The sequence below is a fragment of the Ochotona princeps genome, chromosome 16 (assembly GCF_030435755.1).
Source record: "Ochotona princeps isolate mOchPri1 chromosome 16, mOchPri1.hap1, whole genome shotgun sequence".
NCBI lineage: Eukaryota > Metazoa > Chordata > Mammalia > Lagomorpha > Ochotonidae > Ochotona > Ochotona princeps.
The window spans coordinates 3,231,517-3,258,231 of NC_080847.1; the positions used below are offsets into that span (position 1 = coordinate 3,231,517).

The following is a 26,715-nucleotide window of genomic DNA, read 5'->3' on the forward strand; positions in this document are numbered from 1 at the left end:
ATCTGTCTAACTTACCTTGCCGACGTCTCTCGGGAATGGCTGCCTCTGATTCTCTGGAATCAGGATGGGAGATACTACAATCGATCTCTTTTGTCTTGGGACAGGAGAAGTTCTTGCATATTTAAATATATCCTGAAAGAGAAAATAAAATCAACTGACTAAAATTTCCATCAGAAAGGATGGTTTAGTCCACTCTGGGATATGTGTCCTTTGTTGAGAAGGCAGACATATGTTTGGACATTGGTAGCCTCGCTCTATCAAACCTCACTAGTGTTCCTGACTACATCATTAGAGTCACACTGAAGGTGACATTGAAACTTCTGAATCATTCTATTTACAGTGTTAGTCTTGATTTAAGCATCCTTCCAGTGCCTGTGAATTATTGCACTTTGCTTACCAGAACAGTGGATTACTCACCTGGTTAGGAACTCAGAGAACTCACTAGACACATTAAGTGACTCTCTCCATGGCCATATGCATGGCCTATACTTGCATAAATGAATGAAAAGGACATTTTAACACTACATGAGGCCCAATATAGGCTTGTATTCAATGTTTTGTTAAGGACATGTGTTATTAGTGTTGGTGGGTAAGTGTTAGAATTTAGTCTCCAAGTAATATTTCAGTCACTGGGATCAGTTTCAATCACTGGAATAAGATTATCATGGTTTTAGCTCTTTGTGTAAGTCATCAATTTAAATAAGTAAACAAAATTTAAAAGGAGATTTTACATTATTATTTATTTTTTAGCTATTTAGTAGAAAGACACAGGAAGAGAGAGAGAGAAAGAGAGAAGGAGGATGGAAGGAAAGGAAAGAGGGAGATGAGAGAGAGGGAAATGGAGAGTGGCCATGTCTGCACAAACAAGTAGGCCCCATCTACTGATTCACACTGCAAGTGCCCACAACGACAGGACTGGGCCAGAGTCAAAGCAAGGAGCTGGGAACTCAATCCAGGTTTCCCGTGTGGGTGGCCAGGACCCAGTTAGCTGGGGCATCACCAGCTGTCTCAGAGCCTGAAAAGATAAGGAGCTAAAATCAGGAATTGGAGCCAGGAATTGAAAACCAGGGATTGATGTGGGATTCAGGCTAATACGCATATTCTTATTTATTTGCATAAAGCACTGGTACCACTTCACATGAAAAGAAGGAAAAATAATCATCACCAGCTAGGAAATGTGATCCACAGAGAGAAAGGGAGGGGTCAGATCACAGAGGGGTTAGCACCAGACTCAGAGTTTCCCCGTGATATAATCATGAGACTGAAGCATTAAAACCAAGCTAACAGCTTCCAAATTTAAATGAATCTCATTTAATTCAATATTCTATCCAGAATCATGCCCTCTATACCCAATCTAAGCACTTCACTTTCAAAAGCCAGTTCTTATCAAGCTGATATGGTAGGGTTGCAAGTGTGACAAAGTGGGTAAAGCTGCCACCTACAATGCCAGCAACCCACATGGGAACCTGTTCATGTCCCAGAAGCCCCATTTCTGTCCCAGTTCCCTGCTAATGGTCTAGGAAAACAGCAGAAGCTGCTTCAAGTGCCAGGGTCCCTGCTAAGCATGCAGAAGATCTGGGTGGAGCTCCTGGCTCCTGTCTTCAGCCTGGTCTAGTGATAGCTGTTGCAACCATTTGGGGAACTAAACAGTGGATAGAAGACCTGTTAGGACGTTTTGCCAGTAACCCAAGATGCCAGATGCAGAGAGTCAATAAAAAGACAATGAAAACTAGAATGGATTATATTTACACAAAACTGAAGGGCATCATCTATGAAGATTTGGTTGGTTCATAAGGAGATAGCAAAAGGAAAAGAATACGTAAAATATATGCAATATAGGAAACTCATTTGCAATAAAAAAAATCACCAGCCTCAGATGAGACAATGTCTAGGAAAGTACTTTGATTTAAAGTCCTATGCAAATGAAAGGAATTTGAAGCTGTAATGGAGCCAACAGAGGCCTTTGTTTATTATGACAATATATGTGTAAATGGGCCCAAAGTCATGAGACTGCACAGTCAATAACAAACTTCCTGCTGATTTGTAATACCATGATTTGCATTTGTTTTCCCAGTCTGCTGTCAGAGGATGCTTCTGTCCTCAGGGGTGCCCAGATGACCAGGTCAACCAGGTCGTGGAGGCCCTGAATGCACTCCTGGGAATGCCCCTGCACACCAGCTAGCAAGCACAGGGCCATCCATCAGCGCATTTCCTAAGCTCTGACAACATCTCCAACAGGTGGGACAAGCACAGATGTGTCAATTTCTGTGTTTTAAGGGCCCAGGAAGAAAAGCAGGCGGATTTGAGCCTTGGGTGTCTGCACTGGGAGGGGCAATCCAAAAGAGGATGCCCACTCTTTTCTTCATATTTCCCATCATTTTAGGATAAGCCTCAGTAAATACAAGGAGAGGCAAATTGTTCAAGTTTATTTTGATTTTTTTTAACTTAGATAAAACATATGTGCAGTTTGATCTTAGTGAACATTCTCCATAAACTGCAAAGGTGAGCTTGGAGGACGGACAAAGGAGTTGCCAGAGGCATGAGGGTAGCCGGGCAGGAGGGACATACCTGGCATGCACATTTCACTGCAGCCAGGCAGCTCCCAGTCTGAGCTGAGCAAGTGGGCAGCGGCCAGAGCAGCCCTGGGGAAATAGGTTCAGACCATGCAAAGGCTCTGACATTCACTCCGCATCATGTGGGAACCCTGGCAGGGTCCTGGCTAAGATGTGACACCAGCCCAAGGATCACACGGCATATGGAAGCTGCTGTAGGGGAAGCACCTGCCAGGGATGAGAGTAAAACGTGGCTCATAGTTGGGCCGCCTGTTACTGCGGGTCTTCCTTATAAGCTGATGCTCAGTGGGCAGCCGCAGTCAGGGATCTGGAACGGCTGCATCCCCCTTCTGCTGCCTTCCTAATTCCTGTCCATTTGGGCTAACAAATGAGAGGTAAACACAGCAGGTTCCTTGTAAAGAAGGCACTCCTCCCACCAACCTCTTCAGGAGGGACTGTGCCTGTTGTTTAGATGGAATGTAGCGGGCTTCACACTGCTGCCCTCTGTCCAGGCAGGCTCTGTCACAACTCTCTCTATCAGTCTCCCATCCTGCGCCTCTTAAAATAACCTTCTCTACATTAGCTAGCTACCTCCCCTCTTTCTTGGAACCATTAAATCATTAAATCTAACATAAAACCTAACAGAAGGCCCAACAGTCAAGCATCTGCATAACAAGCTCACAGGACGTAATGCATACCCAATGTGATGAATTTCATCGTCATTTCTATTGCTATGGATGCTTGGGGTGTGGGGATCACTTCTCTCAACGGAGGAAAGAAGTGAAGAGTTTCATTGAGGTAACTGGAATTTTGAGTGGTAAATCCTGGAAAATCTCCACCCAGCATTGAACTCTATCTTTTTAAGGCATCCTTTCCTGGGGCTGCCATGGTGGAGTATCAGTCTAATCCTTCGCATGCAGTGTCTGCATCCCATGTGTACACCAATTCATGCCCTAGCTATCACTTCCAATCCAGCTTCCTGCTTGTGGCCTGGGAAAGCAGGATAGCTCAAGTCCTTAGGACCCTATACCAGTGTGGGAGACCTGGGGGAAGCTTGTAGCTCCAACCTTTAGATCGGTTCAGCTTTGGCCTTTGTGGCCATTTGGGGAATATCTTTCCTTCTCTGTAAAACTTTGCCTTCCAAATAAAAATAAATAAATCTTTTTGAAAAGACATCCTTATTAAGGGAGCATACATCTCTTACTTCTTGTGTGTCACTAAGACTGGGAAACTGTCTGCCATGGCTGTTTATGGCATCTATGACCTCAGGCACCCTTACTGCTAGTGTGCCTCTGCTGCCCAGAGATTGCAGGGTACTGTGCTGAAGGAGGGCCTCCTATTCTCTCTTTTGCCTGGTTAAGCCCCTACACATTCCTTTATTCTCAGCTCAGTACTACCAAGAGGTCTCCTTTTTTGTAAGATAGCTTGCTCCTATCCCTTGCCACCTAGAGCCCTTATCATAGATTCTGATTACACATTAATTCAGTGGGATTTTTATATCAATGATTGTTTTTCACATGAGTTACCTGCTCCTTGCATCCTCCTGGTTTGCTGCTGTGTTCTCAAGAGTCTAGGACAGAGATGGAAGATTTCCTGTTCTTTATCTGGACAATAAGATGCTGGACTCTATGCTTGGTATATGATTGCAACGAAAGAATCTAGGCTTAATTTGAACTGTAATACTGCAACTAGGCGGAGGAATCCACCAAGGGGGGAGGGCACGGGGAGGGGATGGGGGAATCCCAGAGCCTATGAATCTGTGTCATATAATGCAACGTAATTAATAAAAAAAATGCAAAAAAAAAACTTCTAAAAAAAGAGTCTAGGACATAGGTCACACACTCAGTGAGTCAAAAAAATATAATTTTAAAGTATGGTTTAGAATGTCCACGTAGGGGCCAGTACAGGGGTATGGCAAGCTAATTTTCTGTGTGTTGGTACTGAACAACCCTTACAGGCACCTGTTAGTGTCCAGGCTGCTCTGCCTCTGATCCAACTTCCTGTTAATGCACCTGGGAAAGCAGTGGAAGATGGCTCCAGTTCTCGGGCCGTTGTACCCCTGTGGGAGACCCAGGGGGAAGCCCTTGATTCCCAGCTTAGGACTGGCTCAGCTCTGGCCGTTGTGGCCATTCAGGGAGTGAACCAGCAGATGAATGATGTCTCTCCATTTCTCCCTCACTCTCTGTGATTCTGACTTTCAAGTAAGATAAAATAAATCCTTAAAAAGTCCAATTGATATCATACTTTTGCAATAATTAGCATTACTCGGGTACTTGGCTTAGCCTCAACCTTAACTCTAACTTTTTGCTCTACAACTTTGTCTAATAAATAAATGAGGATTGCTAGTATCCCACTTTGATTTCATCTTTAATATAGAAATCAGTTCTGTAGCAACAGTATGAAATTGCTATATCCAGCTTTCAGTCTTTCATCTTGGTGCACTGAACACTTTTGCAGTCAATTTAAGAAACTTTTTAAGAAAACTCCCGGGCCCGGCGGCGTGGCCTAGCGGCTAAAGTCCTCGCCTTGAAAGCCCTGGGATCCCATATGGGAGCCGGTTCTAATCCCGGCAGCTCCACTTCCCATCCAGCTCCCTGCTTGTGGCCTGGGAAAGCAGTTGAGGACGGCCCAATGCATTGGGACACTGCACCCGCGTGGGAGACCCGGAAGAGGTTCCAGGTTTCCAGCTTCGGATCGGCGCGCATCGGCCCGTTGCGGCTCACTTGGGGAGTGAATCATCGGACGGAAGATCTTCCTCTCTGTCTCTCCTCTGTATATATCTGGCTGTAATAAAATGAATAAATCTTTAAAAAAAAAAAAAAAAAAGAAAACTCCCGTTTTCCTAAAACTAGGCTCTGCCCCCTGGCTCATGGTTTTGTTTTCTGATGTCCACAGAAATCTCCCACTTCTTCACGGGATGCGTGTGCTAGCTAAGGGCCGTCAGATTTTTCTTCTCCTGTACTCTCCATTTTTATATCCCTTATACCTTCTTGTATTTCTATGAAACATCAGCAGTTCCCCAAATTCTTCATGTCAGACATGGATTTAATGCCTCTTTCTTTCTTTCGTTTTAAGTCCTATAGTTTCTAAGTTGCTTTTGAAGTAAAGTTTTCATCTCAAATATCTCTATGTCATTTTAATAACTGATAGTTCACTGTCAAATTATGAACTGGTAAAAAAGTATATAATATTCATGAACGCCTTTGGCATGTGACACATTTATGTTTGAAAGATAAAAATAAACTTTTTCCCCCCGAAAACCAATTTTACAGTTTGTTTGACAGCTTTTAAAGTAGTGATACTTTCTGGTTAAGTCATTTAGCTTCTAGGAATCTATTGCAATAAAGCAATCAAATATATACACATACAGATCACTGAAGCATTCACCGTCATATTATGAATGAAAAAAAAAGATGCTGGAAATAAATACATTACCCATCAGGAGGAAGAGATAAAGAGTTAAACAGACGTTTCTTTCCAATTCGCAACTTCAAACCCCAAAACACATTCACTGCTCAAAAACAGCATCATATGCATGTACAAATCACAGAGACACATGGCTTTGGAGCTACTAACAAATCCCTCTCCGTTTCTGTCTGCACAGTTCTCCCTCTTTCTCATTCTGCAATGGGTGCAGCCTCCAGGCAAGCAAAGCTTCTGTCCTTCAGCAGCTCCCTAAGGCGCAGTTTCTACCCAAGTGCTTGGCTTGTCATTAGATGTGAGTTGTCTGCAGTAGTTCCCCTGCCTCCACACATCTAGAGATTTAGCACACATCAGCTGTACGTGTAAACATGAGGGTACTACAAACAAGACTACAAGTGGTCTTCAGAACGGGGTCAAGAAAAATTTCAACTGCAAATCACACACAACTTTCAAATAAATACTTAATGCTAAACTTTATCTTTTTAATCCATTCTCTTTAAAAATATTAAAGAAATAATTTGAGGAGATTAAAAAGTGTGGAAATCAAGAGGGGGCCTGGCATAGTAGCCTAGTGGTTAAAGTCCTCACCTTGCATGTGCTGGGATCCCATATGGGTGCCAGTTCTAATCCCAGCTCCCCCATTTCCCATCTAGCTCCCTAGTTGTGGCCCGGGGAAGGCAGCTGAAGACGGCCCAAAGCCTTGGGACCCTGCACCCATGTGGGAGACCTGGAAGAGGCTCTGGGCTCCTGGCTTCAGATTGGCTCAGCTCAGGCTGTTGTGGCTACTTGTAGAGTGAATCAGTGGAAGGAAGATCTTCCTCTCTCTCTCTCTCTCTCTTTCCTCTTCAATGTATATCTGACTTTCCAATAAAAATAAATACATCTTAAAAAAAAAAAAAAGAAAAATCAAGAGGAAAATGCAGAGGCAGCTGAAGTAGACCAGCAGTGCTGATAGCTCTGGAGTCATTGATACTAACAATGAAACCAAACCCTAGCATTGTGGAAATCTCTTTTCTCCAAACTCATTTGTAGCCAAAACTATGCTTATATAAGCAAATTTTTATACAGATTGATATTTAGTAGTAAGAAGTTCCATATCCTCAATTTTACCTTTTAGCTCTATTTCCAACCAACTAAGTCTATGTGGCCCCATACAGCGGATGAGACCTAAAGAGTATTGCGCATATAAGAGATAATGAAGAAGACTGTTTAATCAGAGACAAGTTCATATACTCTTTCTCTGCTTCTTTTCCTCTGATACTCCATGAAACTATCGAGCTAATGCAGCAGGGAAAGGTTGTTATGAATTCTTGTGGACATCAAATACTGGTGGTGGCAGTGTCATGGTTTCATGATGGACTACAGCAAAGCACTCCCTGACTCTCCAATTCACCACCTGGGCACTCTGCCCAAACCTGCGCAATTATGACGCTCCCTGTGTGAACTCGCACGCTTGCTCTGGGTGGCCTGCACGGCTCGCTCCTCCTGACACTCAGCAGTCCTCTCCCATCCGACCTGCTCTCAAGTCTCACAACCTATCTGCATTTCTTCCAAAACACCATGCCTTTTCTCAGAGTCTTTCTGCATTTGTCTAACACCTCCACGTTCTTCATGCTGGAGGCCAAGCGTCGCCTGCCTCCGCAGCCTTTCCTGGCTCCTTACTCGAAGCTCAGTGATGCTCCTTTTCCTCTACATGTTCACTGCACGGTGAGCTTTCTTCTATCAAGCCATACTGTCTGACATCGTATTAACAGTCAGGGGTTCCTCACCTTTTCCCCCAAGACTATACAGAATCATTTACACTGAACTGCTCATTTAACCAAGCAAAGGAAGTAGTTGACCACCCCCATGGACTAGGCAGTGTGATAGCTGCTAAGTCACCGACAAGGCAGGCAAATTTCAAACTCCCTGAAGTTCCCATTTCTTAAGACAGACAAGGCAGTTACACAAATCATTACAATTAACTCTGAGTATTTTAAATTTGCAGAGTTCTATGCAATGAACAGAAAGTAAGACTCTAAAATTCCTGGATGGTAGGAACCTGGGAGTGGCTATACGATTGGAAGGGAAGAGAGTTTAAAATGAATTTGCATGGCACTCTTGGAAAGGCAACCTAAGTCACCTCTTAAGATGCTCAGCAGAAGGCCATAATTTTCAGGAAGAAATGCCTGTTCAGCTAAGACCTAAGGATAATGGAACTTATTTAGGTAAAGACAATACAGAAAGGGGTAGAGTTTCCTGCCTGGGGAGCTACGAGAGAGCAGGTCAGGAGGCAGAAGACAAGCAGAGACTCAAAGACCGGGATACCTCAGGAAGCTCTGGAAGCATCCAGGTGGGAGAAGAGGCCAAACCTCACCCATCTATGAGGATTGCTCTGAATCCTGAGATAATGCATAATAGTCTAGGATCTGCCCTTGGCTGTGACCCATGCCAATCGTGATTGGTGGGAAATCCCTGAAGAAGTCACTTTCTTAAATAGGCTTTTTTCCTAACCCAGCTCTGTATTTGAAAATTTAGACTGAAAGACAAGACACAAATAAAACAGCAACAACAAAAAAGAAATGACCCTACATATTCTACTGCTTCCTTTAAAATGTCAGCATCCCCATGTTTGAACTGCTAGTTAAACAAATAAAACAAAAGCATATGCTGTGGATGAAAATTTGCCAAACCACACGTCTAAGACACAATTGCCTCTGAAATTTTTCATGAAGCTAGCAGGAGCAATAACAACACAAATCAGGATGTGCCAGTTTCATTGGCGGTGAAAAATGTTTTAAACATATTTAGATTCTTTAGTCAAAAGTCCATTCAACCACATATGATGGTGATGAGAATATAATGGATGCAATTTTGCTCTATCTGCTCTGGCATTGATAAAATATTCATGCTAAACAGCTACTGCTAAGCACCTGGAGGCATCTTGCAGAGTTTTACAGATGGGCTTGTTTTTCTAATACACATGTGCACTCCTGCCTCCAGAGCGGTGTTAGCCTGAGCACGTATTGTAGATGTGGGAACACGTGCCTCAGGACCCTCTCATCTGCATGGGCTCTTGAGTGCATGATTGGCCTTCAAAGAAAACCTCTGTTAGAAAATACCATTCTTGGCCCTTGAGTGCGTATTTCTGGGAGTGTTTGCCAGGTGCTTCCCCTGTGGGAGTGTCACAATGAATGACAAATGATGATCCGCAGGGCCCTAAATCAAACTGCAAATTTCCATCCTTCCCCACCGAGGCCTGTCCACACTGTAAGATTTTCTGCTTCCCCCTTTTCAGCTCAGCTCTTGCAGGGCTGGACGTATACCTCATACAAATGTTTTTTTTTTTTTGGGGGGGGGGGGATTCCATTTTATTGGAAGATATTCCCCCATTTCTTTCCCATGACCATTTCACCTGCCCTAATACTGTTCACCTGAGGGAGCTTCAGTGACTTCTACTCTCCTTTTTATACATGAGCCCACATGGCAACAGGATGCAACCACCAGGGCCTTAATCCTCTTAATCTGGAATCTTCATGAACAGGCCCTGAGATAAGGCTTTGCGAGCAAGTGGCTTATTTGTTGGCTAATTCCAAGAACTTTTTGAAAAGATTTATTTATTTTTATTTACAGAGAGAAGGAGAGACAGAGAAAAAGTGGTCATACTTTTGGGACCCCAAGTGATTACAAGGCTGGAGCTAAGCTGAGCTGAAGCCAGGAGCCAGGAGTTTCTTCTGGGTCTCCCACGTGAGTGCAGGGTCCCCAGGCTTTGGGCATCCTCTACTGCTTTCACAGGCCACAAGCAGGGAGCTGGATGGGAAGAGCAGCAGCCAGGACACAAATGGGATCCCAGTATATGCAAGGTGAAGATTTAGCCACTAGGCTATTGCACTGTACACCCCAAGAACTGTTAGTAGGAGAATCAGGAAGTAAAGCAGGGGGAGGAAGAGAACTAAGGAAGAACACATTATTAGAAAGTCACCATAGGAGAGTTCTAGAAACCAATCAGAACACATGGCTAGAAGGGGAAGGAAGAAAATGGATTTGTACTCCACTCCCATCGGTCATTATTGAAAGCTGACCCACGGATGTTCAACCTGTAGATTTCTGAATGGGCAGGAGACACAGAGACAGGCAGCTGGAAGTCAGTGTAATGTATTCCACGGATCACTCTCCAATCTCTGACCTTTCTCAAAAGCTCAACTCACTCACTGGAACTATCATCCTATTTTTAGGAGCTTAAAGACTAACCATCATGACCTCCAATGCCAAAGCTCTCTCCTTCGCAAGGTTCCACCATGGGCCCCTTTCCGTGGTCTCCCTTGCCAGATGGTAGGGACTCACAGAGGCAGATGCAACATGAGCATTAGGCTACCTAGGTGCCCTGCTTCCTGTCAGGTTAAAGAAGAAAGTGTGTGACTAATTCAGGCCTGCTCTGTAAGTGTCACTTTGCCATACTATGACTCCCTTACAACCTACCTCTCCTCTCCTTTGGTGTAGTCCCCGCAGTTTGCAACTCCATGTGCATGTGCACTTACGGTTTCCAGTTAAGCATTTAGCAGAGCAATGGCCCACAGCGAGTTCACGCTGCCATTCCAGACTACGCTCTGTGGTGTTTTGCATCTACCTATTGTTCTGATTCTGACTCATCATAGAAACTTTAAAAAATAAAGAACAGTAAAAATGATGCATTCATAATCCTGCATTAGATAGACATAACTGTATCTGAGGATTTGTTTCCTTCCAAGTAGGTGTATGTGTGTATAACACACACACACACAATCTTCTTTTGATCATGCTGACATTGAGGGATGTGAATAATTCCTCATTTTTGCTTTTTGAACCCAATGTTCAAGCTTTCTTCCCTCTCATGTCACAAATTCTGCAAACATCATTTCGTAGCTGCCCAGTGCATTAAGTGGGTGCATCAATAGACACTAAACCATGTTGTTAGGCTTGTATGTTTAGATGCCTCCAGTTGCTTGTTACTATAAATAAACACCAATAAAATGTCATTTAGTGTAAAGTTTTATTCCTTGCTTGTTTTACTCTAATAAAAATTCCTTAGAACGGATTAGCCCAGGTGGAATTACTGCATCAAAAGTCACAACCATTTAAGAGGTCCTGTGACATACGGTCAAGTCACCAATCACTGTTAGATTAAATCTGCTCATGGCACAGCGTCCCCCAGCTGGCTGCACCACATCCCTTGATGGCCACTCTTGGTGCTACCCAAACATGTCACCCTCTATGGGGACTTTGTTCCTCCTCCCGGATACCACCTCCCCCACTCTTCCTGATTTCACTTTTATTCTTCACAACCTATCTGGGTAACACATGAACACAGAAACACAGACAAGAACAATGTATACAGACACACCTAAGCAAAGGCAGGGACACATGCAGGCACACAGTCACAGCACACAGAGATGAAGGAATGCATCTATGCACACACACAGGACACCAGGTGCCTACTGTACATTTTGTGTGACCTTCTCGTTAGATGGTAGTTTCAGGAGAGTTTACGCTGCCTTCAGATTTCATGTGCTACATGCTTTTTAAATACAAAAACACAGGCTTTCCCCATCACATTTTAATGTAAAGTGTCTACTTAATAATTGTTATCTGATATCATATGGTGAGTTTTATTGCATCCTTTTCTCACAGTGTTTCTGAACAAACCCTGCTTAGGTTGACCTCATAGCAAGAATCCCCCCTGTATTGCATTCACACATCAGCAACATTTCATCAGCAACTGGGAAGGGGCATTGGTCCTCATTTCCCTGGCAGTGAAGGGCAGAATACGGTGCTGGCTGTTGATGTGGTTGGCATGGCCATGTGACAAGGAGGCTCAATGTCACACGTGCCAGCAGCAAGAGAGATTTACAGCATGGCAGATGTCATCAGGCTGTTCCTGGCTGGGCTCAGAGAAAAACAGTGCCTAATGTTGCCATCCATAAAACCAGGTGGAACGTGATGGTGATCCAGGGAAAGCAGGGCTCTGGATCAAGCTCCCCCAGTAGCACAGCTAAAGCTGACCTCCCCTTGGGGAGCACCTTTTCCTTCCTCAGCCACAGCGACACAAAGAGGACTGTGGTCCCTGTCTGGGTATTGAAGGAAGTGCCCATCACAAGGACTCACTCCCTGGAGCAGGTCTCTTTCCATGACCCTAGGCTTTCTTGCTTGTGTTCACTCTCTTTGTTTTTGGTCATAACCTTCCCGAAGTTCTGGCTGCTATTTCCCACACCACTGCCAGAGTCGTTGCCTCCTTTACCCAACCAGTTTCTTTCAATCTCTTGTGCTTGAAATCCCAGACAATTTTGCTTGGAAAGTTCTTCTTGATATCTGCTAAATCCTCCACCTCTTCTCCCCCAATTAGACTCCATTTCTTTTAGTGTAGCCCTCCCTAGCTTCCCAGTCCTTGTACTCTTCCCCCTCGTTACCCATATTTTAATTAAGATGCCAGGGTTCCGTTCACCTACTTAAGCAATAACCTCTCCTTCATGCGATTCTCTCCAGCGATGCCCCAAATCAGCAAAGCATCTTTATCCACCTGCCAGATCTCTTGCTCCTTCTTTCATTTTTTTTTTTTTGGTGGAATACAGATCCTCACATTTTAATTCAGCCCCAACCTCTGTTTGACACCATGCTGTTCACACTAATGAATTCGTCTTCACAATGAGGCGCACGCGTTGTCAGTCGGCCCACGTCATTGATTACTGTGTCCTTTGAAGGTTCAAAGGTGTGTTAGATCTACCAGCAAAGGGAGAGAGAGACCGCATCTGATATTCTCCGACTTCTGAGGTCTCCCAGGCCCAGCCGTTTTGATGTTCGAATGCTGAAACAACTACTTAAGAAAGAGGGGAGCATGTTATAAATATTCAACTGCCATGTAATACTCATTTTTCCTTAAAAGACAGGAGAATCACGCTTTTTTTTTTTTTTTAATCGGGGTTGACAAACAGCAACTATTTGATACTGGAGCTCAGAAAATCTATTATGGGACCAAGAGGAATATGTCAGCATTCATCTGTTCTGGGAAGTTGCCTCACAGGAAGAGAGCAAGTTTCCCTTCATTTGTTTCCAAATACTTCTAGAACATGTCCCTAACGATCCAGGCATCCGACATGTTGAGAGAGAACAGACTTTGAGCACTTAGTGCTGCTGAGGTGCTCAGTCTGGCACACACTTTCCCCTTCTGCACTGCAGGCATCAGCGGGCATCCATGAGGGTGGTGGGGTCCAGTCATGCTTACCACCCCACCATGGACACCCTGCAGTGAGTGATGCGGCCCGGCCATTTCAGTCAGATCCTCGGCTGATTTCATTCCACCTCTGTCTTCTGCATGTCACGTTTCCATATGAACTGAAAGCAACATGCACCACATTTATCTTTTCCCTGGTGCTGAACTGCATCTTCAAGACAGATGTACAATCCGCTTCCCTCATTCACCTGCTACCTCCATGGCTCAAGACAGTATCATCTTTTACTGAAATTAGGGATTAGCAAACGATCCTGCTACTTCATCCCTGGTTTCTGGCCTTGCAGCTAGTATGCCTGTCAAAACATGAATCGGTGACAGTCCCCTCTGCTTTATAACTTTGGATGGGATATCCTTGCACATAGACTAACACTCAGTTCTTGTGTTGGCCTAACATATGTTCTGCAAACCGAACCTTGTTACCCCCAGTTCCCCTGCCTGTCTCCAGCTGCAAAGTACCAGAGAGCCAAACCTCAAGGCCTTTGCACTCATTGCTCTTCCCACCTACAGTATCTTTGGCTGAGATAGCAGTATAGCAGGAGTTTGCACATCTGACTGTTGCTATAACAAATTAGAACTAATTTAGGGCCAAAAAACCCACATCCATTGAATATGTGACACTTTGGGAAAGGTTGAATGTCCCACTCAGGTATCACTGGCCTAGAATCAAGATGTGGGCAGGACTAGTCCTTTGCAACGCTCTAGGGGAGAACCTGTTTTTCTTCTCAGCTTTTGAGGCCACCTGCACATCCTGGCTTCTGCCTTTTTTATCCTCTGTAAGCTAGCAACAAAGGATCTTCTAATCTCTCTGGCTTTGGCTTCTTCCGTCTCTCTTATACAGGTATCTGGGATTAGTTCGGCCCCACCAGGATACTTTAGGATAATCTCCCAATCTTCAATCTTTAACTTTATCATATTTTGCCTTGTAAGGCAACATGTTCATGGATTGCAAGGATTAGGATGTGGGCATCTTTCCGGGTCTTTGTTCTGTGTACCGCAGTCCTTTTCATTCAGGTGGGCACTTTAAAGCAACCTGCCCTGATCAATTGCCCAGTTTTACTCAAGCATTCATTTACAAAATTTACTCTTTCCATATTTTATTTGTAGTGTGATCCCATATACCATATATATATATATATATATTTTTTTTTTCTCTTCATTAGACTGTAAACCCCATAAATCAATTCTTTACAGCTGAATACTCGGTGCCTAGACTAGTGCCTGGAAGCTGGCAAGTGCTCAGGGTGTACTGTATTTATACAGTAATGTAATTTATGTCCTATACAATGAACTGAAACATAAAGGATCTTAATCATATTAGGAGATGAAATATTAGAAAGAATTTAATCAACCATGATTCACTGAGTACTTATTATGTGACTTCCATTAGTTAAATGACGTGTGAAATACAAAAATGCATCAGAGGACATTTCAGGCTGACATGTATGGCTGGGGAAGGTTGTTCATTGCGCAAAAGAACTCTTGGAAGAGGTGGTTGTGGCTGGATTTCACCCTCTGCTCTCAAGCTATCTGTCCACGGTGGGTGTACTTCCGTCAATATCCCTCTGGGGCAGGCCATTGCTAAATCACTAGAAGGTTCCATCCAGTGTACCCTACCCAGGAGCTACTCAGCTGGCATACCCTAGCCCCCATTAATACTCTAGCAGGGCATGAAAGCCTGTACAACCAAGTAAGATCAGACCATGAAAGGGGTGTGGAACCCAGAGTCAGTGGACAGAGGCTATTTCAGACAAGGCAGGCAGTGAAGAGGACAACAGGGCTACTGTCCTCAGCCAAGGACCGGGACAAGGCTCAGCTTCATCTTACTGTGGAGATGCCATGGACCAGGTGTCAGGTAATCCTGGTTTCTGTCGCAGAGAGTGGTAATGCTGCTCACGGAATGAAGCATTCCCTGGCCCCAATTCTCAAAACCCCATCTCCAACACTTCCATTGCCCTCTGGACTTCACTTATACTCTCATCACTTGTTACCCTCTAACACGCCACATATTTATTTACTTGTTTCCTTAGCTTTCCCTCTTCCATCAACACGTACAATCCATGAGGCAGATGTCTGATTTCTACCTCTCTTATTTACCATCCTGACCCTAGCACCTGATATGCACTCAGACAACACACAAATTGAGTGACTGATGAATTAATCTAGTGGAGAAGGCAGAATGAGCCAATGCGGAGCCATAAAATCCATGGAGATGCTAAATTGTGTTTACAGACTGTTAGCTAAAACAGAGACTCTGAGTGATCAGGCGAGGGAGCTGAATGCTAACGTAGTTTTACAGGATCATTTGCATGGTCTGATGGACAAAGTAGGAATCCCTAGGTGGAGGCAATTAACAAAGGTAACAACATCTACATCTCACATTCTTTGAGTGTCACCAAGTGCTAGCTCTGTGTGAAGCACTTGACAAGTGAATTAAGTCATTTAATAGTCAAAACAGCATTGTGTAACTACTATTAGAGGAAGAAACTGAGGTCAAGTTAGTTAAATGTAACTGGCTGAGAATGGTTCAAAGTTAAACATAAGGTTTGGAAGAATGTCAGTGTGAGCTGTTACCTTCAAGATTAGAAGTCAAAAATTAAGCAGCTTCCTAAATGCTTGCACTAAATGCTAGGTAAAGGGAGCCGAGAGACTCCTTTCTCCTGCAGAAGATTGTTTCCCATTTGGACAACACCACCGAGAGGAGTAGTCCGCTTGACTTTTTACTCACAGATTTAGCATAGAAGACCTTGGGCACTTCCTCTTTTAGAGAACCACATGTCTAAGCAGAGGCTGGAGAACAGGCAAGATGCCACATGCTGAAATTGGTCAATCCTGTGTTCAAGAAAGAGCATCTTCTTCATCTTCTTTCTCCTTTGGCATGACATACTTGTAAGAAAGATGCCCCTGGTCTATCAGTGACTTCTACAGGTATACTGTGCCACCCTTTTCTCTAAAAAGTGACAGTGTAGGATAGTGGTTTATGGCTTGACTTTCAATCTGACGGCTTGTATTCAAAGCCAATATCTAAAATTAGTTGACTACTTCACGTTATGTTTTTTGACAGAGGTAAAACAGGGATTTTACTCGTCCCATTACCTGTATCACAGGGTTGCTGTAGATATAAAATCTGGCTATGTGTATATAAATACATATGCACATATGCACACACAGAACTCCAATTATGTGTCAGCACTTGTATTCTAAAAGAAATGTGAATGCTATCTTATGTATCTTGCATGTATTAAAATGATATGTTCATAGGTATGTGTGTGCATGCATGCATGAGTGTATGTGTAGGAATGAAACACTCTTCCAATGTTATGATTTTTCTTCCCATAGACATTGTGTGATAAAGTTCCTCCCTTCCCTGAAGAGACAGACAGTGCTGTCCTCAAAGAAACTGCTAGTTTCAAGTAGACTCTGTGCTCACCTCTATTTAACCTCTTTTCTCAGCACTCCCATCTTATCTGTTTCAACATTCTCTTGATTTCGCACTCAGAATGCTTCTTATCATAATCAAATTGATAAAAACCAGTAATAAAAAAAACACTTAAGAGAAACTTGGAGGAAAAAGGCACACAGTACACAGTAACCAAGATAAGGATGACAGCAGACATTTCGTTAAAAACAATTCAAGGTAGAAGACAGTAGAGCAAATTTTCAAAATACTTAAAGGGAAAAATGGGCAGCTCAGTATTCTACACCCAGTGAAAACATTCCCCCAAACTGAAAGAAAATAAAAGACTTTCTTAGGTGTTCAGAAGTTGCAATAGTTCATCACCAGGACAATTTCACTGTAAGAGATGCTAAATCGTATTTAGACAGAAAGAAAAGATTATCAGAGAGACAAATCAATACAAAAGGAATCTGGAGCACAATACATGTGGATATGTGAGGGAAATGTAGCTTTCTGTATTTTTTATGCCTTGAAAATAACGATGTATTATAAACTTTGTAATATATAATGAGGGGAAATACAAACAGCAATAGCACAAAGCCTGAGAAACTATGAAATAGAAGCATGCAGTTGTAAGGTTCTTATACTGAATGTAGGTTCTCCAATAGTACTTGAAGAGTGATGGGTTAAAGATGCACAAATCACAAAGCAACCACTATGATGACACAACGAAGAATGCTCCTCAGGACCACGCTATCCAGGGTGTTCTGACTACCTATTTGCTAGTGCTCTGTGCAGCATCCTTGGGACCCGGGCTGCCTCTCACCAAGACCATTCCAACAGCATCCTCACTCTTTCCCTCTGGACTCTACCATCTCCTTCTTCCTCAGTCCGTCCAGAGACACTTCTAGGCTGACCACAACAAGCATACTGCTTCCAAAGTTAGGTTTGAGTCAGTAGAGAGTAGGGACTCAGCACCCATGTGTTGCATGAATGAAAGAACAAATGAGGAAGAGATCCTCCTTTCCCTGCAGGGTGACTTACTCCATCCTCTTATCCTGGTGCTCCAAGGTCAGAGCTCAGACAACTCCCCAATTTCCATTTCCTAATAACATCATTTATTTGCTTTAGCTCAAAAGCTACTGTATATTTCATTTTCTTGCCTTTTGGATCTTACCCCATATCTCCTGACCCACAGATGATGCTAGAGATGATGCCTGCTCTTGGGAGAATTCCCTGGTCATTACAACCAGAAAAGTAAGGGAGAGAAGAGTTTCACCTGGATCCCCAAATTGGCTCCTGCAGTGAATGGAAGCTCTTGGGAGATCCACTGTACTATTAAGAAGTGGCCCTGGGCCCGGCGGCGTGGCCTAGCGGCTAAAGTCCTCGCCTTGAAAGCCCCAGGATCCCATATGGGCGCCGGTTCTGGTCCCGGCAGCTCCACTTCCCATCCAGCTCCCTGCTTGTGGCCTGGGAAAGCAGTTGAGGACGGCCCAATGCATTGGGACCCTGCACCTGCGTGGGAGACCCAGGGGAGGTTCCAGGTTCCGGCCGTGGCGGCTCACATGGGGAGTGAATCATCGGACGGAGGATCTTCCTCTCTGTCTCTCCTCCTCTGTGTATATCTGGCTGTAATAAAAAAAATGAATAAATCTTAAAAAAAAAAAAGAAGTGGCCCAATGTTAGAGATTTGGATCAAGCCCATAGTGAGCCTTTAAACTTTTTCAATGAAAAGTCCTACCTACAAAAACCTAGGAGAGCCATATTATATATGGAAACAACTGCTTAATCAAGCTCTTCAGACTTTTCAAGGCACATAAAGAGCAAAACTCACAGGGCATTATCAGCAAAATAACAGTCTAAGGCAATTAGGAGCCATTTGGTTTTCAATAGCTGTGCATTGTTATTATTATAAGAACTTCAACAGGCATTACATTACAGGTATGATTATATAGGAATCTTTCATATCTGATAGTCTCAACAATTTTTCTGAATGAAAAACAAAGGCAACCAAGTATTCTTCCTTGATTGTAATACCAACTTTTGTTAAAAAAATTGAGTTTTAGCAAGGTGAAGGAACTTATTCAAAATACACAAACGGTGACAAGTACAGACTGGCATTGTCTTGAGTTCGTAGCAATATTTATCCAGAGGTTTCCTAAATCTTCACATTATCAAAGGGATTAAGTTTTTCTTCTGTTTGCAATGGTGGTCAGAGGAACTTTTTTTTTTAATCAGACTTTGGAATTACATGGTTCTGAGACTGAAAGACATGAGTTTATGTCTGACATGACAGATGCACCAATGACTCTAATCTGTTAATTGTGCATACCAATTTACCTCATAAATATGTATAATTGCCATGTGAAAATTAAAAAGAAAATACATGAAAAACAAATGCATGGGCAATTTTTCCTTTAAGTAAAACTCAGATACTAGTATAAAACTCATAATTTTCGGGTGTAAACTGAACAGTAGTTTTGAGCCTACTCTTTTGGCGGAATGGAAGAAAAAGTAGAAATATCACACCTGATTAGCCCAGAATCATTTCCGTAGGTTATCTTGTTGGTCCTCTCCTAGCACCTAATTATGGTCAGTCCAAAAGAATTAAATCTAAATCGACTCACTCGGCATTGCCACGTGTCTGTAAAGCACAGGCTCCTGCACTAAAAATTTAAATTAGACTTCAGCAGAGATCCTCAGTCCTGAAAATTGAAATCATGAGTCAGTGGCAGTAAAATACTCAGGAAATGTGGTCATAGCCCAAGGATAATTTTTCTGTAATTGCACTTTCATTTTTGTGATCAGACCTTTAGCTATGGTACAGGGTATATGCTTTCCACCTCATATTACCGTAGCTGCTGGATAACTTCTCCAGGAGCAGGCGATTGTTCAAATAAGCCACTCCTAGCACAGGCCTTCTCTTCAGGTTGATTGCGGGATTCCTGAGACCTGATGATCAGCGTGCATAAATTCAACCAGGACAAAATCCATAAGCAGCTCTGATCTGCACTGATGGGTAATACAGATGGATGCATTGGAACGGTCATATCCATAACTTACCACTTGTCCACCCCTACTTTCATATAGTGACCTGATTAAACACAAGGTAACTATATGCTTCTCCACTGCATTACATGCTGTAGCTTCTCGGGCCTTCACCTGACTCTCGGTCGTTGATGCCTGTTAAGGCAACACAGACTGCTCAAATCATCTGTTTTCCAGTGGCCTAGAACAATAACCCTGATGGCAGCATCACTGTCCCCTTTCTCTAGACCTCTGAATATCTTTTCTAAACCTCTTTCAGACTGTTATTTACTCATTGCATCCTTCATCAACTCTAGAAGACCCATTCTAGAGCTAATTTGTGCCAACCCTGGTGGCTTAGGCACAACATATCGCTCAATAAAAGCTTAATAAACATGGTTTTAAAATCCTACCATCTGAATTTCTGGTGCTTGTTCCATTAACCAGGTTGCATTTGTCATTTCAAATAACAAATCAATTAACCTATACTGAGTACCTAGCAGATGCCAAGGATTTGGGCCAGGTGTTGTGTTGCCAAGCACAGTATGTAGCTCAGTCTGTTAAGGGAGAAAGGCAATGCAAATATAACACAAAATACAACACCTCCAATTGTAACAGTTACTAATGCCTAGAAGAGGATGTACTGGCATCCATCAGTGGGATAGGTGTGGGTAGGATCCATCCCGGAGTAGGGGATTTAGTGATTGACCTTGTTTAAGGATTGTCAACACAAGAGAGTAAAAACTATGACTTAGAGCCAATTGTGCTGCTGCAAGTTTTTTGTTTGCACTTGGAGTGGATCATTTCTATATATCACTGTGATGGTGATTTCTCAGTGGACATAATTAGTGACATGTAAATTTGGGAATGGCTGGATGATTCAAGGAGAAACAAGACCATTTGCAACACTCTTTTGAATGCTTGAGATTCAGACACAACGTTTTTGCACTACAAGCATGAAGCAAACACTACAAATAGGGAGTTTATTCCTTCAGTTTTTTCTAGAGAGCTCGTTTCTTAACATTCACAAATACACTTCAAGGCAAGCTTCCCAAGCGGACAATGAAATTAATTTTGGAGGAAATAGTGGGATTTTACAAACAGGAATGAGGCAGTATAGACCACAGATACTGCCCAGATGATTAACTCTACAAAGGAATGCCGAGATTTCGGAGGGTGTGCACAGGATGGCAATCATCATCAAAACTGGTTCTCAGTAACTTAGAGAATCAACTGTGATTGAGAGCTCAATTATCCTAAAAAGTGCCTGTCTGCCCAATAATTTGGAATCCATAACCACATAGCAAAGTCTTTGTATAGCTACTCTGTGAGAAGTCAAATGCAAGTCATCAGCTCTAACTCCAAACCACGCTTTAAGCGAAGGAATCGCTACTGATTACAAAATTGTTGTCTCAATGGATGCAATAGATGGCGTTGTGATCCAGATACCTTCCTTTGGGTCTGCAGCCTCCATCTGTGCAGCTGCTGGCAGCCAGCAGCTGTTAGCAGAGAGGACATTTCCCTAGCTGCAAAATCCTCCTGGCCCAAGACTGACTGCACCTTGTTCATGGGCCTACGTCCAAGCTCTCACTCTGAAAGCATAAAATCTCAGCTCAGGACAACTCTGAACGTGGGCTCCCCAGAAGGCAGCTGAGGTCTGGGTTCTGCTTGCATCACAGTTCAACCTCTTACCAGCTCTGCCCCCTGTACCTCCACAAAATGACCCTACATCTCTCATGGTGAGAACATTACCAACAGTGTCTTACCTGCAAATCACTATCAGTAAGACTATTTCCTGCAATGACATCCTGCAGGCAAATCTGGGGCCAGGAACAATCGCATGGCCCTAAATGTGGCACACACCAGACACCATGGCCTTGTTCAGGGGCTTCTCTCCACCTTTCAACTGCCTTTGGAATGAAGCTGGAGCCATGTAATTGAGACATTGGAATTTTTTGTTTTATTAATTAAAGATTAAATACTGACTAGTTAGTCCTCAGTCTTTAATGCTGGACATTATACTCCACGGCTCAACTCTTGCCTATTCTTAAAAACCCACCTGAAAAACCCCTCTTCTGGGAAACAGCTCTGTTAGTCTTTCCTCAGAAAGAACCACCTTCTGTCTTCAACTTTCTCCCTCTCTTATGAGAATTCCTCACCCCTCATCCTAGACTGCAATGATATCTCTGGGAATTCATTTGAGAGCCATCTCTTTTTTTTCCTAAGCTTGACTGGTTATTCCTTCATAAGTCCCTCAAGAGGACCTTGGAAGGAGATAAGCATTCATCAAAATCATGAATGAGGTTCAATGTAAAGGAGACTGTGTGCTTGGGATTGGTGTCCACATGTTGGTAAGAAATCAAGCCATAAAAGTACTTGTGGAGTTTCCTTGGCACAAATCCCAATGTGTGCAGCTGCAGAAATGCAGGTCATAGTCGATGCAATGATGCAAGAAGCACTGGAGCAGACACAGGCTGGAGACAACACTTGAGCAGGAGTGGGATAAAGAGGAAGTTCCACGCATCAACCACAGGCAAGGTACAATAGCATCTTTAGCAGGTGGTAGTTGGATGAATCCCAAAATGCCTCACAGAACTAAGTGAGCAATTAATAACAAGAAAACCATAGTAAGGCATTTTGTAAACATCTCAAGACTCACATTCCCATTAATGAACTACAAAAACCTTCCCTACCAAATCCAAGTACTCTTTTAGCTTCTGTGTGAAACTTGGGCAAAAAAGTATTACTACCTTTATTTTCATAAAGGAAAGGGTTCTATAAAACTTTCAGAATTTGCCTCTCAAAGTTCTCTTGCAATGTGACACCTGGGGAAACATTAGCTGATTAGATTTGAAGCTTCATGGGCAAGTCTAGACTTGCTGAAAGTTTTCACAAGGTTAGCTTCCTGCTTTTAGAAGCAACAACATGTGATTTTGGGCGAAGCGTGGATGGTAGACTTCCCGTGAACTCCAAACACAGACACCAAACAGAACAGCACAGACAATAAGAGGCACCTAAGTTTTAAAGTGGCAGAGAAAATAATTAGCAATAATTAAAGAAGGAAGCGAAAACAAAGAATAACAAAGGAAGACAGATGAAACCTATTTAAGGTTTCTATTGATTTGCACTATTTTATTATACCAGTATGTTTCTCAGAAGGAACTAGGGCTGACAATTTAATCAAGTTTAGTTAGAACTTTCTCGATGAAATGAGAATGGCATCAGTACCTGCCTTGTCCTAATCATCTGGGACCCTGCATGCAAAAACCTCTTGGTCATTACAATGGAGCAAGAACGATCTTTACTAACAACAACCATCAATCAAATACTAAGAAGATAAAGGCTGTGCAGTGATAATGGGAAGCATTTAACCACCGGTTTTGAACTGAAGAACTGTATCATTTTGGACAGGTCCTTTGAACATTTTTTGAGCTTAGCATGTACTTCTAGAAAGTAGGAATAATATAATGCCACTGCAAACTGTCCACTATCAGCAATGAGAATGGGTTGCTTAGAGCTTCAAGCTTCTTGCACACGGTGGAAGAAGAGCTACTGAATTAGAATGCAGATGCCTCCCTTAAACCCAGAATCCTAAAATGTCTGGTAGCTATGGGAAAATGTCAAGCATCCTTGGATCTCAGTGAAATTATTTGTGAAATCCTAAACACACAGATGTGACACATTTCTTCTCTAAGACTATAAGAATCACTGCTTTAAATTCTGTGGGGATAGAGATCTCTTTTCTTTTTCTAGGTCATGCATGATCTGATGATTTAAAAAAAGATTTCATAACACACAAAATAAGTATTATACATCTACCATATGCTAGGCAATGTTACAGATGCTAGAAAATAGTCCAAAAACTCACTTCTCAACAATCTAATATTGTAGTAGATTTATTTCATAAGCTTACTTTATGTGGGGAGATGTTAATACCTAAACATCTATTACAGGATGGCGAGGATAGAAGGTAATTTAGCTCACTGAGTGAGCCAGGCATGGGAAATGATTCAGCTGACTTAGTTTCCAGTGGGGATGCCTTCCAACAGCCCCCAGTAACAAATGCACCATAAGAGCCTGCAATTAATACCAGAATTACCCAGCTGGCCTGGAAGACACAAAATGTGCTTTGGGAGGCATCTTGTGGGGGGATTTTCACAGAGATTGGAAACATTATACTAATTTGGCCACTGGATTTTTCTGAGACTATATTGAAAAAAAATTTTTCCTTCTGCTTCTCACTGACACTTCAACTAGAAGAAACAATTCAATAAGAGGTTAAAGGTTGTCAAATGTTCACAGACCTTTTTGTTTTCCCGAAGCAGATGAAGATGAAAAAATAAGCATCAGAGATGATAGGGAGGAGCCCACAAAGAAAGAGAATGAGAAAAGAAAGAAAAAAGGAAGGTGGGAGGAAGATAAATTACTGAGATATCACATTAAAGAGGAATTGGTGGGATTGCATTGCTGCTTGTCAACTTGAAGACAGCTTGTGCAGTTCTTAACATATTAAACACAAAGTTCATGCAGCAACATAGAACATGCCCATCAATAATAAGTTAAAAATGTAGTAAGGCTTGTATACCTGTTACATTTCTATATGTGCAAGGCACTTGAATGAGAAGTAAGAGGGAAGGTTCACAGGGTGCTTTCAACTCAGGGCTCAGGAATGACACTGTTTTTCAAGGGGTTTTAGTGCTGTTGTAGATTTTATAACACAAAAGCTTAGAAAGCATATGATCTCAGATCTGTTTTTATTAATCTGTATTGTAATGAATGTTGAAATCTGGTCTGGAAAAACAAACTGGCTTTGAACCGAAAGGGTCTAGTTATTGCTTTAAGTTTTAATCACCAGCCTGTGCAGCCTGAGCACACAGACTGGAAGGTTTGTGAGCCAGTCTGGCCGTGTGGCCGACAGTGAAGAGTCTGGATGCAGGGTGCTGCTGTTGCTGCTACTCACTTGAATTTGGGCAGGGAGGGAAAAAGATGATTTTAGCATCTCTACCAGTTGCAGTGGTTTGAACCACAGAGCCCCACCCCCATGGGATGGCCTTGGTGGGGCAAGGAGGAGATAAAGTGAAGAAAAGAGGGAGCTTTTCTGAGGGGGAAGAGGAAGCTTCACCCTTTTGAGGACTGGGCTTTCAGTGTATTTGGTAGATGAGAGCTTCAGTCCACAATTGAGATGGCCTGTGCTGACAACCTTCATATCTCAGGACCCTCCCATGTTTTATGCATCTGTGATCAAACTCAAGGGGTCCTTAGAAGTACCATCAGAATGGTGTCCAGAGTACTGCCTGACAGTTTGGTAGTAGTGCTGGGTCCAAAGCTTTACCTCAGAGACCCAAAATCAGCACCTGCATTTCTTCGTGCTCCCCATGTGATCATTGAGGTCTGAGACCCAGTCACCAGACCGAAATCCCAAAACCCATCTCCTCCGGGCTTACTTGGATGCTTTTCTTCTTCCAACTCTCAGATCAAAGCCAGGGGATGGAGGCGCATGCTCCATCACACTCCATTTTACTAAACCTCTAGTGTGCACCACGCTTTAGAAACTAAGTGCCCCCTAAAAGCATCCTTCCACTCTGCTGGGAACCCCTTTCCCACATCCAGGGTAGTGATGTAGCCGTATGGTCCACACCTGTAGTGGCAGGACTCTACACCACATCTGGTCGCCCTGGGTCAAAGTGAGGAAAAGGAAGAGTGGGATGAAGGGCCCCAGCTCCTGCAAGGTACAAACACGCAAAAGCCAGGAACTGAAACATCAGCTCCTGATGGCATCTGCACCCTATTGGATAGAGCAGTGTGTTACACACAATATGGGCTTAGACAGTGACAAATGATATGGCCATGGCATTAATTGTATAGTGGAAAACATCTTTATGAAGTAAAGTGTATGAAAGACTTCAAGGCAATCAGCTAATGATCAATTATGGAATTTGGTGTTAATAGTTTGAACTAATCTTTGACTTTTATAGTCATGAGCCTTAGTCTGTGAAATGGAGATAATACTCTCCTCATAGACCATGCTGACATTTCATTAAATATATATTTAGACCTACAGTTTGGGAAGCAGCTGAAAAAATTGTAATTCAGGGGCAAACAAATTTCACCTGTAGAGCATCAGATGGTAAACATTTTAGGTTCTGAAGGCTCTCTTGTGTCAGCTGCAATTATCTAACCCTGTCTCTCCACCAAAGGAGCTACGGACAATATATTAATGAATGGGCAAGGCTGTGGTCCAACAGAGCTTTACTGAGAACAAGTGATGTACCACGGGTATAGCTGCACCACTCTTGATCTACACTGCAAGTCTTCATCACCTAATAGACTCAACATCCTGGCAGGAAATTTGACAGCGAGCTTGCTTATTTGTTTGGAACATTTTCTAATCTGTAAAATATCAGATGAGCACATAGATATTCATGCTCAACTACCCTGTGAATCAAAATTTTTTTTGGAGGAGTTCTGATTATGTATGGAATGTAAACACTATATTTCTGCAACCACCCTGGAAAATGGATAATAACACCTTCACTTTATAGCACAGAGACCCAGGCTCAGCAAAGAATGTGCTTCACAAAAGTATAAGGCTTTTGGATCTATGGGCCACTGACCCCAGATCATGGGCATACTTTATTTTGCTAAAACTCTGGGCTTTGTGATGTGGTTCACTGGGCAAAGTGTCACCTGGAAACATGAAAATATTACAGGAACAGAAAAGGGTATTGCAAATTGTGTCCAAAGAATGTCAACAGCCTGCTTTTTTTGCTCTATTGTTATGGTGACAATCCCGACATTTAAAGTCAAAGCACTGTGAGTTATAAGCCTAACAGGCAGCAGGGAAGCACAAAAACGATGAAACTCAACAAGACACTCTCAGCATAAGGAAATAACATGTCAGAGTTGAACCCACTATGTATTGAGACAAGCTAAAGACCTAAAAATTTGCAAAGGTCTTGCTGTCAGCAGTCAAAAAGGGAAAGCACATCTGAATTATGGTGGTCAGAACATCAGATTCTTCCTAAATACTTCATTAGGGTCCAGTAGCAGGAACTGGGGCTACCCACTAAGGGAGA

The 26,715-nt window shown here is 42.8% G+C and overlaps 1 protein-coding gene across 1 annotated transcript in view; it reads right to left on the reverse strand.

Annotated features, from left to right (window-relative positions):
* Nucleotides 1-26,715, reverse strand: part of CDH13 (cadherin 13) — an 853,721-nt gene that overhangs the window by 442,436 nt on the left and 384,570 nt on the right. The window contains exon 5 of the mRNA XM_058674822.1: nt 16-132. Within this exon, the coding sequence (XP_058530805.1) occupies nt 16-132 (117 nt within the window). The remainder of the gene's footprint in view (nt 1-15; nt 133-26,715) is intronic.